At 40.4% G+C, this 14,996-nt stretch overlaps 1 protein-coding gene across 1 annotated transcript; it reads right to left on the reverse strand.

Moving 5' to 3' along the window:
• Nucleotides 1-1,066: 1,066 nt before the first annotated feature.
• On the reverse strand, nucleotides 1,067-14,996 carry ell2 (elongation factor for RNA polymerase II 2). The gene is made up of 12 exons (XM_029502591.1): nucleotides 14,620-14,996; nucleotides 11,441-11,488; nucleotides 10,948-11,072; nucleotides 10,671-10,834; nucleotides 7,074-7,333; nucleotides 6,598-6,722; nucleotides 5,893-5,965; nucleotides 5,136-5,814; nucleotides 3,847-3,919; nucleotides 3,211-3,382; nucleotides 2,501-2,545; nucleotides 1,067-2,396 (listed from the first exon to the last, which is right to left on the reverse strand). The coding sequence occupies exons 1-12, from the start codon at nucleotides 14,791-14,793 to the stop codon at nucleotides 2,280-2,282; spliced, it is 2,055 nt and encodes a 684-aa protein (XP_029358451.1). The 5' UTR covers nucleotides 14,794-14,996; the 3' UTR covers nucleotides 1,067-2,279.

Here is a 14,996-nt window from a genome sequence, read left to right on the forward strand (position 1 = left end):
TACACTGCCATTCCTTCAGCCATAATGGCCTACTTTAGACTAATTCCTGTTGTTCAGACCCAACAAAAATCTTTGGAAGGCTAAGAGGAGGTCAGTGGTGACAGACGACACTTGGCCATCAGCATTAATTTGCCAGAGGGACCTGTTGTGTCTGAATCCTGGGTTGACCATTGCATGAGAAACTGGCAGAGAAACTCAAATGGCAACCCTGCGTCAACATTGACTAGAGCCAGGATTTGTTGACATAAAAAAAAAAAAAAAAAAAAAAAAAAACAAGTTGTGACTTCTCAAAGATACACAAATGTTCTCTCCAAATAACTATAGCGACAATCAACAAATTGATCTGACTTTGTCATTAATTGATTCTGACAGCTGACCAGAACAGCCAGTCTACTGCAGAGACTGACTATTTGACAGAATGCCATAACCAAAATCGATGTGAAATAGACCTCTTTTTTTTCTGCTGACCAGTACAATGATGCAGTCAACACCCTGTAATTGTTGATCTTTCTAGGGGCAACGTGACCAAGTTCCTTTTCACATCCCCAAATGTAAGGGTGAGTGTAAAACACCTAGTCCAATATTAATTACAATTAAACCCCAACCAGAAATTTTACTCCATGGATGCTGTACCAGAAAAAGTCTTTAATTTTTGGCAAACATTCTAACACAGGTTTGTAAACAAATTTTCCCTTGTTGAAATAAAGATTTGATATAGAAGTCATTCATCCATCCATCAAACTAAATCTGTATCAATGTTAAGGAGAAAAAAAAAAAAAAGTTACTGAAATCTTTCACTGCTCTGCAGAACTCAAACCGAGTCAAAAACATTTAGCACTGAAATACCAATCAGTCCTCTGGTGGATGAAGAGTTCTTGCTTCTTTCTAAAACAGAAAGACTGCCGCAGGCTAAAGCTGAAGAAATGGGCACAGTCTTTTCCAGGGTTTAGAGATGAACCATTCTGGAAATATGGATTCTATACATCTGTATAGCCCCATTCATGTAAGATCAGACACTGTTACTCCAGCCAGGTGGATCCTGAGTGCTCTGGCTGGTCCGACACTATAGCAGCTTTTCTTTTTTTGTTTTTCATACTTCTCACTTTTTTCCTCCCACATTTGTTTTTTTTTTTTTCCTTTCCCATCACTCCATATAATACACAACCACTCAAACCATGCATACACCTGACATACACTCACCCAATTTGTAACACTCCTTCCAGCCTTAACAACTTCCCATCTAAACCGCTCAGACATACACACACACACACACACACGCACACAAACACAACCTGAATCCAGGCAGTTGTAGTTCCTTTGTGTAGCCTGGGGCCTCTAGGGGTCGCCCCAACATGACGTGTCCGAATATAAACACCTTAAGGCACCCATAGTGCACCGTGAACATCAAACACTGTTGGTGCAGGGAATACCCCCACCCCACTCGCTGAGGATCATTCTCCATTAATTCACCCCACCCACACCACCCATCGTGGTCATTACAACTAAATTTACAATCCATGCACACATACTGTTGTTGCTTCTCAATCAGCTCAAGTGATTTCTCCTTCCTGTCTCATTTCCTTCCTCCTCATCAACAGCAATTTCTAGAAGCAGTTTTGTGTGAGGAGAGAGGAAGTGAGCCAGGGGAGACAACTTTGCCAAATGAGAATAATGGATCTTGCGTGCAAAATGGCTTCACATAATCAAAACACATAAGGCCGCTGTAAATTTTTTTGCATTGTTTTCACGAAAAGTTAAACAATATATCATCTGCTGCTGACTCTTTTGTACTAAAAGTCCCAAAATAAATAGATCTCCCTCTTTTTTTGTTTTTTTCTACTTAAATACATGTTAATATTTTCTTTGATGCTCAAAAATATTTTTTTTTGTTCTTTTTTTTTTGCCTCAAGATAAATCCTTCAAAAGTTATAAGAGTTGAAGTTTTTCCCCAAACCCCATCGCACATGCAGGCAGCTCCTTCCACTGGTACAGTGGTATGAAATTCCACAGGAGCTCAATGAGAAAGCAAAAGATGGGGGTAAAAGTCAAAGTGAGATTTTCAAGATTGCAGGCAACAATGAAGCCTGTGGAATCAAAGACTAGAAAAGGAGGAAGGAATGAAGAAGGAAGGAAGGGGGAAGGAAAAAGCAAAGAAGAGGGAGAGGGCTGTTGTGGAGGCAGTAACTGAAGGGATGTTAATAAATAAGAGCCAGTTAGACACCCCTCTGCGTTTGACACTCCGTTCTCAATACTGATTAGTGAAGATGTGTGCTGTGCTCTCAGCACCAGGACTGGGCCCTGCGCTGGTCAAAATCAGCTATTAGCCGCTTGATGTGGGCCAATTTGTTGTGCAGGTACTCGCAGCGCTGTTTCTCCTCATGGTAGTAGGGGCTATGCTGTAAAACAACCATGGACGTAATATCAGATTACAGCTCTCTTCTCCGCTTGACAAAAAACAAAACCTAAAGGCAAACAGGCAGAATATGATGGAAGTACTTACGTGTTTCATCTTTTTATACTCTTTCAAGACGACTTCTTGCAGTTTCTGTAATTTAAAAGAGAACTTGGGTTTAACACTTTTGCATATTGACTGCAAATTTATAAATATTAATGGTTTAAAATAACACTCTGCATTTGCTAATTTTCTAACAGGAAGAAAGTATTGCTCAAATTCTATTGAACTTGGACAGAAACCAAAACACAAAAGATCTGTGTGGTAACTTGATACAGCAGCAGCAGCCACCACCTGAAGAGAAATACAGAATTGGAGGATATTTAACATTGAACTGTGGTGGCATCATGTCACTGGATTAAGGAACAGATAGTGGTCATTTTTATTAATCAGAAAAAGCATCGCCTTCAATTCCTGCCATTGCATAGCACCACAATGTCACATGAGTGATAAGGCAATTCTGGGTAGTCTTCAACCATCACATATTGTCAAGGGGTGGTTACATCACAAGTATAAAAGAAAATAGGAAAAAGTGACAATGAGCATGAAATCAATATTCATTGTCATCTGTGCACCCCAAACAGAGAAAGTGACTTCTGCTCTATCACAACCTGAAACAACTATTTAACCAGGTAAACCATTTGAGGTCTTATTACTATGATGAAATGCACCATGCTCAGATGGAAAAGTAATCACAAATGTTTGATTAAAGTCTATATGCTGATTAAATATAGTGAATCCATCTTTTTCAATATGACCTGGTACTCTTTGGTGCCAGGTGCCAACTTCCGGCACTGGGCATCGAGCTGGGTAAAGCGGCGGGTGATGCTCTCCACACGTGCGTGCAGCAAACGGTACTCATCATACTCTGCATTAAAGTCATCTTTGTAGCTTTGTCGCTGATTCATAGACACCAGCGGTCTGTACTTCCTGGAAACAGAGAAAAGGACATTAGACTTTTTGTAAAACCTAGTTAGAATTTAGTAAACTCTGCTCTTTTTAGAGTGCTGATCTCTGTCTGCACATGACAGAGGAGACCTTTCTCCTCCAATATTTAGACAAAGTCAGGAACTCTTAAAACCCAGTGAACCTCTCCGTTTCTAATATGCAATAAATAACCTTCTCCACGGCAGTTATTACAACTCACATGGAGAGTCCAAAACAAACCACGTACACAGATAAATACCAGACTGCACAAATGAGACCCATCTGTGCCCATTGCTGCATTTCCTGTGTCCTAATTTTCAACTGTCTGTTCTCAACATTGTGCTCAGTGAAAATCTAATATTTTGAGTTTTCATATTGTGTTGCTGAGAAGAATTGACAGGCCTGAATTATAAAGTGGGTCAGACTGCAGCTAAACAGAAACCCAGGCATTTATCAGCTGTACTCACTCTACATAATCAGGCATCTCAATAATGGAGGAGAACTCAGTGGACTGGACTGGCTTTTCTTTGTCCGAAGAGTCTGAAAAGAGAAAGCAACATGTTAAGAGTGTAAACATGTTAACCATCAAAACAATAAAAGTCAACACTGTTTCTCACTTTACCTTGATACAAATACTACATTGGATATAATCGGGAGTGTCACAGGGAAACTATGAAGCCAAATCCTTTTGATACAATTCGTGTATTTCTGTTCTGCACATTGTTTTCTATACATTGGTTTTTATATAGCGAAGTAACCTATTACTTTATTACTATAGAGACCAATACAGTAAAATTAAGCTTATCCTGTTTTCTGTTGGTATAGAGATTCGAGATCTTCTTATTCTATGGAATTTCTATAGAAGACTTAGACACTTCACCACAGATGATGTGCAAGCCATGAGAAACAGGCAGGCATAGTATGATCTGCATAAATGGGAACTTGGGAAGAAAAAGACTCCCAAGACAAGTCAACTTAAATAAAGCCTACAGAGTAAAGATCAGGTACACAGTCTGGATCAAAATCTAGTGCTTTCAGTGAAATCCAAGATCAAACTGGATTTAGCTAGATAGGCTGTAAGAGACAGCACTGACAGTAACAGGGAAGGATGGGGACACTTCAATGTCAGAGATGAATTGGCTGGAAACAAGCCACAACATGTCAATGCAGCTCAAATGATACCTTTTGATTCCTATATTAGCACATAAGCAGTATTTTTAAGAACCTGCTAGAAAAGATGACTGACACCCGAGATACATACATTCAGCTAAATAACCACAAAATTGAAGGTGAAGGCCATGTTGCATGCATATATTCAAAGAAAAGACGACAACTGAACCTGAAGTGCCTATTTTAAATTTTATGGTTAACTTGTTAGCAAAGAATAATGTTTTTAAGCCTCAACTACACAGAAATATTGTCAACCCGCAGACTTTTGTCACAACAGTCATTCTGCCTTGGAGTATGAAAAACACAAATGTTGCTAGTAACAATAGCAGCAGCGATGGTTCATTCAAGTGTCATACACTTATTACATCTTAAAAAAAATTCATCTCAACTAAATGATGAAACTGGTCTACCTTTTGGAAAAAAATAAAAATAATAATAATGAAGTGATGTGCAAACTAGGATATGGCTGATCAAAATGTGAGGTTCAGGGGCAGTCAATTAGATGAGATGAAAAAGCTGGTATGGTCATTTAAGTCATGAGTTCTGTGGTTTATTGGCACAAATAATTATGAAGATAGAAACACACCTTGAACTTTGTGAGGATTTTTGTCGGTAATGTCCCTCTTCTCTTCCTCAGCACTGTGCCTCTTTTTGGCTTTACGATTCTCGTCAGGCCGCTCTACCACACTTGGAGGACTACTGCTGCGTCTTTCAGATCTTTTCCCTTTCTCCTTCTCTCGATCTTTATCTTTGTGCTTCTTAGATTTCTTTTTGACCTTCTTGTTGGTACTGCTAGACAAAGGAGGGCTGGTGATAACAGTAGAGGTAACTGTGAGTGAGGTGCGAGTAGGGTGGCTTGGGGAGGAGGTTGGCCTGGGACGTGGGACTGGTTGTCGAAAGTTGTCCTGCAGGGTCCTATCTGAGGAGAAGAGGCTGGGTGAAGGTTCTCTGCAGGAGGAACTCTGGTCCATGGGCAGATCCTGAGTGCCACAGCCCTCGGGGGTGCTGGGAGAATTTGAGTTGGAGGCTGGGCTGGGCTGCTGGTGAGAGGGTGCAGGAGGGTGGGAAGAAATGGGGAGGTGGGTGGGAGGGCCCGAGGTGATGTTGGAGGGTAAGGACGAGTGTTTAGAGCTGGGGCTGCCCTCGTCCTCATGGCGATCAGAGGAGGAGGATGAAGATGTGGCTGGCCCTCGATTACTGAGGTGTGAGATGCGGGCTTTCTTGGGTGCCAATGGATCTATGAAGTCAAAGTCCGGCTGGCGCTTCTGTAGGAAAACAGAATTTAGCTACAAACTGCATAGTTCAATGTGGATGTGCGTTTCAGAGTGTATTTGTTCAGATACCTGGGGCGATGTGGGGACACTGTCTTTGGGAGAACTGTTTGATGAGAGTGTCTCAGTGGGAAGACCTAATTTGCTGTTCAAGACAAAAGAGAATTCTTTCAGTAGGGAACTATGACAGGAAAGACAGAGTCACCTTAGTGTTCAGCTATCACCACACTAAGCGTTGCTGATGAAGTCATACTATTATTAAGCAAACATCCAGTGGCCTTATTGAAAACTCATTGCTCATCTAAGTTATTTTCATAATCATTTACACCTTCCCTCTGGTCACATGCAGTTTGATGTGATAAGGTATGCATGTAAATGCATTCTTTAAAGAAACAGCTTTGGCAATATTTTAATGTAGGAAATATATTAAGCACATGTAAGGTTTACAACCTGAAGAATTATGTGGAAACTACAAGAAACTCCATAGTTTATAACGATTTGGGGGAGAAAAGGTAAAAAAATAAAAAAAAATAAAAAAATTATATATATATAAAAACCCAACCACTTCCAACCTGTTAAGAGTTAATGTGAATATTCGATATACAGGAGCAGGTAATGTAATCGAGAAGTTTAAAAAAAGAAAAAACAACAACGCATTTTGTGTCCAAATATTTGACAGCAATTATATATATAAAAAAAAATGTATGCTTCATTTGACAAAAGTACATCTTTAAACCGCAAGAACCATTAAAATGCCTATTTGGAGGGTTTCTGTACCGAACAAGGATCCGGTCAACCGTAGACTTCTCATCTTCAGAATAGCCAGGCCAGTCTCGCCGAACATCACGGTAGATAAAGTCCTTCAATGAGTATGTGTTGTCTTTGGGGTTCAGGTTTGCTACCTGTCTCACACACGATAAGAGCATGACAAACATAAAACACAGAAACAGAAACTCCACCTTTTCTTTCCTGTGCTGGACAATACATGTAAATAGAGTTACACCACTTTGACTTGTTTAGACAGAGTTTGAGAGATCCAATTAGACTAGTTATTTATTAGCTCCAATTACTTGTAGCCGAAAACGAAATTACTGCTGGATTTTTCTGTACAAAGAGAAGACGTGTAAACTGGGGCACATCCCTTCTCTGTTACTCCGTAAGTGAATGCTATAGCAGGGTGTACTACAACATAAAAAAAGAAACCCAAAACAAACAAACAAATAAATAAAAGCACATGATGCAGGACACAGTACCTGCTGCAAGGTAGTCCCCAGTGAGTTTCGGTCTTTCTGGTTGATACCATCCCGCTGCAAACGGGCCAGTACTTCCAGCTTCTTATAGGACCTCAGCGCCAGCAGGTGGACAATGCGGTCCCGAAATGGCCGTTGGGACACAGGGTTATTGGAAAGGCACTTGCGAATAGTGTTGGCTGGGTTGATGGGTGTGGAGCGCTTGCGCTCTGGGACCACCTCTGGGGTCGATAGTGCAACCTTACGGATATGGACTTGCTTTCCTAATGTACAGAGGGTAAAAAGAAAGTTAAAAATCTCCTCTCCTCTCCAGAGCAGTGACTCCATGCATTGTTCTTCTACTTCGATAATGGCAGGGATTTGTCCCACTGCTTTCTTGTCTCCACATCATATGAAAATTCTTTCACATGATCCTAAAAACCTTTACAGTCTGACAGGGCCAGACTTTTATTTAAAAAAAAAAAAATAAATAAAATAAATTAAGTTTAATATCAAACCATCTCTGTGGCAAAAAATTGTTTATCTACTTTACACAGCACTATTTCTCCAGGCCAGTCAAAAGCTATTTAGCTACAGCCATTTTTTTAATTATGTAAAGCTGATCATGACAATGACCTCATGCATTTTTATAATGGACTTTTATGTATTCTAAGGCCATCACTTCCCCTACAACAATGGAGTTAAAAAGGGCCATGATCTTGTGTGATGATCTGCTGGGAGGAGCTTCTTTCGAGCCTGTGTATATCTATGTTAATCTTAGTCTCATTTTGTTTAGACATTGCTCCAGGCCAGTCCTTTAACCCCTGTCTCTTGATATTTTTAAACACATTACAGACACTCACTGGTTGTGACTAGTACATTTTATCTGATTGGTTGCTGAATGGCCAGATAATTAGCAACAGCTACTGGACGGAGAAAAGAGGAGGGGGGAAAAAAAAAAAAAACAACTACCAAGAATACTTAACAGAGAAGGAATTGAATTAAACTGAAACTTGTTACTCGTTCTAAAAAGGTGATTAGACAACGTATGAATGGATGAAAGATTCTTCATCTCTAAAGCATAAAACCCCAAACTGTCTTGATGTTAAGGCCAATGACCATCAGTCAGTCAGTCAAATAAATGGAATTCACCATACACTGACCTCACTATCTACTTCAAGTGAAAAAAGTGGGTAGATGACCAGAATACAAGACTCCTCTGTTCTTTGTTGCTGAGCCATGTGTTTGGTCAGGGTGCCTGCACATTTCTCTATACTGCTTCATGGCCATTATGAAATTCTAAAACTCTTTAAAAGATAAAGCTTAAAGAGGGGAAGAGAAAAGCTAAAGGCTCACAATGTGTTGCCTAAAATGGCAATGACAGATTGCTGAGATGAAAAGTTTAAGTATAATGAGTAAGTATTTAACATACACAAAATAAGAGTATGGTAACTTAGAAACTTGGGGTAAACATGGTATTCAAAATAATAATGGTTGTGCAGCTATTATTAAAACATACATGATAGACATACACGTTACAGTTACCTGAAATTAACAGCCTGTGAAACAAGAAACTAAAGGTCCTTTGCATTAGTAAATAGGGTTCTCACTCCAAACCAGCTGCCATAAGCTCCCATCCCACCCCTTTTCTCTGCTGCTTCTCTTGTTTCCCAGTTTCTAAGTAGGCCAATTTATGCAAATCTATACCCAGAGCTCACAAAAGCACGCTTGAGGAGATTTTCACTTGTGTCAAAATTTAGTAAACTTCAACAAACTACGCTTCTGATTTTAGTCTTTGACAAGGGCTTAGATCTAACAAACTAGTTCTGACAAAGGCAGATCAGCTGGCTTTGTATAAAAGAAAGAGGGGAAAGAAAAAGAAAAAAAGAAAAAAAAAACATATAAACAAATATGTAAACATGCTAATATTGACTGATTAAGGGATCTGCATGGTCCTCTGGGGGGGGGGGGGGGGGGGGGGGGGGGACAGTCTACAGAATGGTTTAATGATGTATCCATTGCTGACAGTAATTATGCTGGCTATTTCAACAATCACCTGTCACCTGTTTTCAGAATAGAGTGACTCAGTGAAGCTTTCTTTCCGTTTTGGTGCACATCCAAATCACATTAAATTTCAGTTTCATGTCTCTGACACATTTTCTCACTCATATCTTCCCTCAACGATTGGTTATTTGAATACATCAATTTTACTGCCATTTAAAAGTTGACAATGGCCAAATTCCCAGGTATAATTTTCATTCGTTAAGTGACCCGTGGCTGCTTGCATGAATATGGGCTGATTATGGGCTGTTGCAGTGTAAAAGTTTCTTTTTGACCAGCCAACAAAAAATCTATACTGTGAAAGTTCTTGAGCAGCTGAAAGATACAACCTCAAGAACAGTAACTTTTGGGGTAAAAGTTTACTTAATATTAAACCATTTAAACATTATTGTAATTATGTTATGTCCATCAAATGAGACAATTAATCTTATTTACTTCACCAAGCAAAATTAACACTGGAAACCCCTGTCACAGCAGAACTGGCAAATAACAACAATGGTATAATGGTTTCCAACAACAAGTGGTTACTCTAGATGTATTTGATGTACTCAGAGCTGTCCACTTATGATTAGATCACCCAAGGCTGTGTCTAAACAGGGTGCTTCACAACCAAACCATTTTTATATTAGAGACTAAGTGAGGCTACTCCTTTTTGTGGGTTCCTTCACTCGCATGTGCATTTTTCCACCATATTATAGCATGCCTTTAATGCATTATCTTCGTCTCAAACCAAATGTGCGTCCGAAGCAAATACTTTAACCCTAATGATAATTGTCCCTGTAGAAATCTCCCCATGTGATTGTCCGCTACTGTCACTGTGGAAAAAAAATTGTAATTTGTTCATTCTGCTTTGTGTGGTGTTGACATGAAGCTTAACTGTGCTGTCAGCTTATCTTTTATTTATGTGCTATTATAAAGGCATCATTGTTTAGTTTGTATATTAAATGTTATCGTGATTGAGTGGTCTTTGAAAATTAACCAGGCTATTTTTCATTTCAGTCATCATTAAAATGGTATATAAAAAAAAATAAATCTAATGAAGAATTCACAACAAAAACAAACAAATATGCAATAGGTTGTAACTTTTGTGACCTATGTCAAACTGACACACGCCTCACACTAAGTGTGATTACATCAGCAGTTTGTTATGCTGCACATCCCCTGCCCTACCTACCACTAAGTTGGATAAGGCATATGAGTGGAGAGATTGACAAACCAAACAAGATTTAGATTAGATTACTTTTTCTGTGTTGCTTGCTTGAGTGGCACAGTGAGCTGGAAACTGATGTCAGTGAGTTGGGTTTTAAACCAGAAAAAGTGTCATATGCCACCTTAGGCTCTTATCAGTCAGAAATCTGGAAAAAACTGAAACAGCATAACGCTCAGCCCCAATAATGGTTTGAATGGAGTCAGGCTGTCAGCTTTAACCCATTGAGTCCCTAAAAAGGGGCCAAGTTTGAAAGAGAGGGCAGGTACTGTTATAATGTAAAGCAATGTTGTGGTGCTGGAATACAACATGGCAACTGGTTGTGGCAGTTACAGATAAGGAGAGGGCCTTACCTCTGTACTGGCCCCCTGGCTTGATGACTTTGGTCCCACGTTCGCGTGTGTCCTCCACAGCCTGGGTCATACGTTCCCGGGTCACCTGGTAGGAATCATTAGTGGCGCACACTGTGACCTTGTCCTGTACCGTCGCCAACAATGCCAGGTGTGAGGCCCCTGAGCTAGAGACAAAGAGGAAGTATGAGAAAGAAATGTGAGGTAAAGAAGAATTGCGTTCTAGCAATGAGTGGTAAGACAGTACCAGCTGATTCAGTTGAGCAGTGATTACCATTACCTCGACATATACTGATGGATGCACTCAAAACTTCCCTGAGGGTTGTCCTTGCCGACATTAGACAGGTAGAAATCAAAACTGTTGAAGGGGTCTGATGAGGAATTGGTTTTGGGAATTTTAATGCGCTAGAAGGAAAAAAAAAATAAATAAAAAAAATTGCACAACTTTTGAACAAGAATATTAACCACAGACAGTTAACAACATAAGCTTCTTCTATAACTACTAAATTTCAATCTGATTAATACAAAGACTTCACAAATTCAAGTATTGTCTGAAGATTCTCCACACAGTTTACTTTGCATTTATACACGTACTGGAGCCAATCCCAGCTCACATTGGGTAAGGGCAGGGTAAACCCTGGACACCCTGGAACCCGGAGTACCCGGAGGAAACCCACGCAGGCACAGGGGAACATGCAAACTGGGAACCAAACTCACAACCATCATATTGTGGGGCAACAATAAAATACAAATATAAAAGATAAAGTACTTACCCCTTGAAGTCCCTTGAATTGTATTATTGGCCGCAAAGAAGGTACATTCTGAAATTGAAAAGAAACAGCTTAACCTTAACATCACTGAAAATGTAAAAGGAGCATTGGGAAAACAATACTACTTTGTGTAGCTACTCTTTTGTTTACTTAGCAAAGCCCGAGTTATAACATAGCAGTTCAAAGCCTGTGCAACATGTTACACTACTTGACTGACACTTCAGAACTAAAAAAAAAATCCAGTGCAGAGCCTTAGGGGTCTCTGCACACCAAGCATGCAACTGACCCAGCAGCAACAGAGTCTAAACAAACACTGCCCTCACATAGCCTGTTATAAATTGCACTTCAACATAGTGCAAAGACTAAAGCTAAGAGCTAGCTGACGGCTGCAATGCAGATACATTGTGTGTGTGTGCGTTAAGGAAAATGACTGGACAGTAATCTAGTCAGTAAATTTTCAGTAAAAAGAAAAATAATGTTCATCCAAAGCAAAACACTGAATTGTTTTTTCTGACATCCAATCTAAAACTTGACAGTATCCTGTCTAACAAGAAAGCAAGCAAATTGATAAGTCAAGCAATTCTTCACACTTGAGAGGCATATGCTAAAGAATGACAGGCATTTGTATTTGGAAAAAGTGGTGATCAAAATTGTTTCATTTTCATTTATTCATTTCAAATTTTAAAGTGTGATACACCCTCAATTTGCAGAGGCCAACATATGTTCATTAAGGCAGATAAAAAAAAAAAACAAAAAACAACAAAAAAAAAAAAACTCACTCCAAATAGTGCCAGAACTCCCGTTAAAGTCTCTCTGACTGTTGGCCACAAATGCTTGACTACAGTGCACTGACAACCAACATTGGGCTCAGTGTCTGAAAGTATTAATCTACAGAGAGACCCTGTGAGCCAACTCTGCCTATATGTTCTAAGCTAGTGAGGTAGGTAAAACTGTTTGCTTTTATCTGACCACAAGTGTTGGAAAGTGGACAACAGTTAAACACGGGCGATAGTTTGAATGTTGCTAGCTAATTAAAATGCAGGTGAAGGCCACAGTTATGCAGTGCATATTCTGGTGCAGTATAGGTTAGGACAGGAAAACACAGGACTCCAGCTTTGTCATGATGAGGCCAACAGAAGAACCAGTTGGCTTGATCATAGGCTTCAGAAACATGGTGTGAAGTGGAATGTGTGGCTAACTAACTGCATCTTTACAGCACCAGACATTAAATCATATTTAGCAACTAGCTTTCTAGACGAAACAGCACGTCAATAATTTTAGATGAAATAAATATACTTTTAATCAAACTGAAAAAACTACATCATGGTTGTTAAAGCTAAGATACTGCATGCCCCTGACTGGCTCCCTCCCCCACTGTCCATACACTCACTCAAAGACCAACCAGTCCACACACACTAAGACACACACAGTTCTGATCACATTTCACATCACCACAGAAAGACAAAGATAGCCAGCTACCATAGTTCGATGACTGGTTGAGCTACAACACACATTACTGAGAGGGAGAGAGAAACAAAAAGCAGGCAGTTTTGGCTGCTCAGTCAGCAAGAGATGGCAGGCTGCCGCTCAATGCAGCATACAGACCAACTTCACCACATCCAATTAGGTTGTAGCATGGGTTGTCACAAAAGAATTCCTTAAACTTGGTGTTGACCCAGACTTAATAAGCATTTTAAACTGTGCTTTACATTGACCTTTCAAATGAGGGTTTCTCTCAAGACAGTCACTGCAATGTATATAGGACTGAGAGGGGAGTGTGTGTAGTGTTGAGGATGTGCATCCACAGAGACACACACGACGTGCCTTAAAAAAAATAATAATAATAATAAAAAAAGTGCAGAAATCTCTGATCACTAGAGTCCCGTGTCAAGCTACAGTGCATCAGCCCCACACTGAGATCGAGGCCCAGTCATTGTGTTACGTAACAGCGTTGTTGTTGGCAGAGTTAAGGTCAGGTAACTTTGGCTTCAGGCCTCCTCAACTCACGACTGCCAAGACCTCTCCAGATTAGTTCACCTGTGTGGCACCTCAACAAGATTACACCATTTGTACAGTTCAAGATTAACAAGTTATATTTAATCTGCACGGGTATGCAGTGTCCCATTTGCACACTTGAGTTTCAAAAGCTCCTCTACAACTGGTGTCAAGCCCTGGGCTGAAATGCAGCACATCTGATTGACTCCAGAGAAAAATGACTAAGGACAATTATCAATCTTAAGAGGCATTGGCTACCTGATACTTTATTCGCCACTGCTCGCTTCTTTACACCGTGCAACAATTCAGCTATGAGTCAAAGCAGCCCAAATTGAATATTAGCCCGGTATTTTACATCCTGTACGGTTAAACTGTGGCTGCTCGTCGTTGCAACGTTTTTCTTTTTTTTTTTTATAGTGAAGTTAAAACCCCATAGCTCTGAAAGGATGAGCCTGACTACGGGCTTTATAAGGCTTCCAGGTTGTGATGTTAGGTTTCAGGACCAGCCCTAACTTTTAGCCATATGGCCAGACATAAGACGGCCATCGACTAGCTAAAAGAATATGACGCTGCTAACTTGTAACGAAGTTACATTGTCTTCAATTTATTTATCCGTTTCGTTGCATTTCCACTCTGCCGCTGACGCAAATACAACCTCGACGAATTGACGTCGGGGATAGTTATATGAGCTTTTATTTAACGATAAAACAATCAGCATATGAAACCATGCGAGGCTGTCGACGAGTCTAGTCGTCGATATGAAATTACAACTTTCCTAATTTGGTCAAAGTAACATTTGTTTGTCATGGAGGAGGGAAAAAAATGTATCAGCTGGATCAGCACAGTAGAGGGAGACTGACGGAGAGCTAACTGTGGCTAATCAGAGTGTCCAACTTTACCTTCAGGGTTTAGGGGTTAAGAAATTGTTGTCAGTTCGCAAAACCTGCTCCTAACAAGAGATCAAAGCCTTTATATATTTGCTGTCTTTTTCATTTAATGACTCGTAGCTGAAATGATCGAATAAAAGACACAAAGAGAAAGTCGCTCCGTCAACGGCTTAGCTAACTTTGTAGCTTTAGCTGTGCGTGGCAGTTGGGCTTCCCAGCTGAGACCAGCAGTGTCAGCCCGACGGGCGAAGGCTCGTTTGAACCGAAATAAAAGATAAATGGAAAGCCCATTTCACTCACCATACAACTTTGGTAGCTCTCTATCGCTCTCAGAGCTGTCTCGGTCAATTTGACGTGCAATACGGTGACTCTGTCGGCGCTCTGTTGGCCACAATTTAATCCGTACCTCCCATCCTCGGAGAGCGCCGCCATCTTTACCAGCCCTCCACCATCGTCCCTCTGAGCCCGGAGCATTTAGCAGCCCAGACTGGCTGAGCTCTGTGCGGGCCGGGGAGGGACTGCAGCTGCTGCCCAAGGCGCTAAGTGCACCCGATTGGTCTTGACTTGTTAGCTTTTTTTTTTTTTTTTTTTTTTTACTTTCCAGCCACAGCCAACTTACATTGCATATTAGGGAGATATCACCGGACCCTGGAAGTTTTTGTCATGCAGACATTGCT

The sequence above is a fragment of the Echeneis naucrates genome, chromosome 5 (genome assembly GCF_900963305.1).
Source record: "Echeneis naucrates chromosome 5, fEcheNa1.1, whole genome shotgun sequence".
NCBI classification, from domain to species: Eukaryota; Metazoa; Chordata; class Actinopteri; order Carangiformes; family Echeneidae; genus Echeneis; species Echeneis naucrates.

Coding starts and splice junctions, on each gene's coding strand:
- ell2 (XM_029502591.1), bottom strand. CDS start 14,793: ATGCTCCGGGCTCAGAGGGACGATGGTGGAGGGCTGGTAAAGATGGCG. Junction 6,723..7,073: donor TGGGGACTACCTTGCAGCAG/GTACTGTGTCCT, acceptor TGTGTGAGACAG/GTAGCAAACCTGAACCCCAA. Junction 5,815..5,892: donor GTGTCCCCACATCGCCCCAG/GTATCTGAACAA, acceptor GTTTTCCTACAG/AAGCGCCAGCCGGACTTTGA.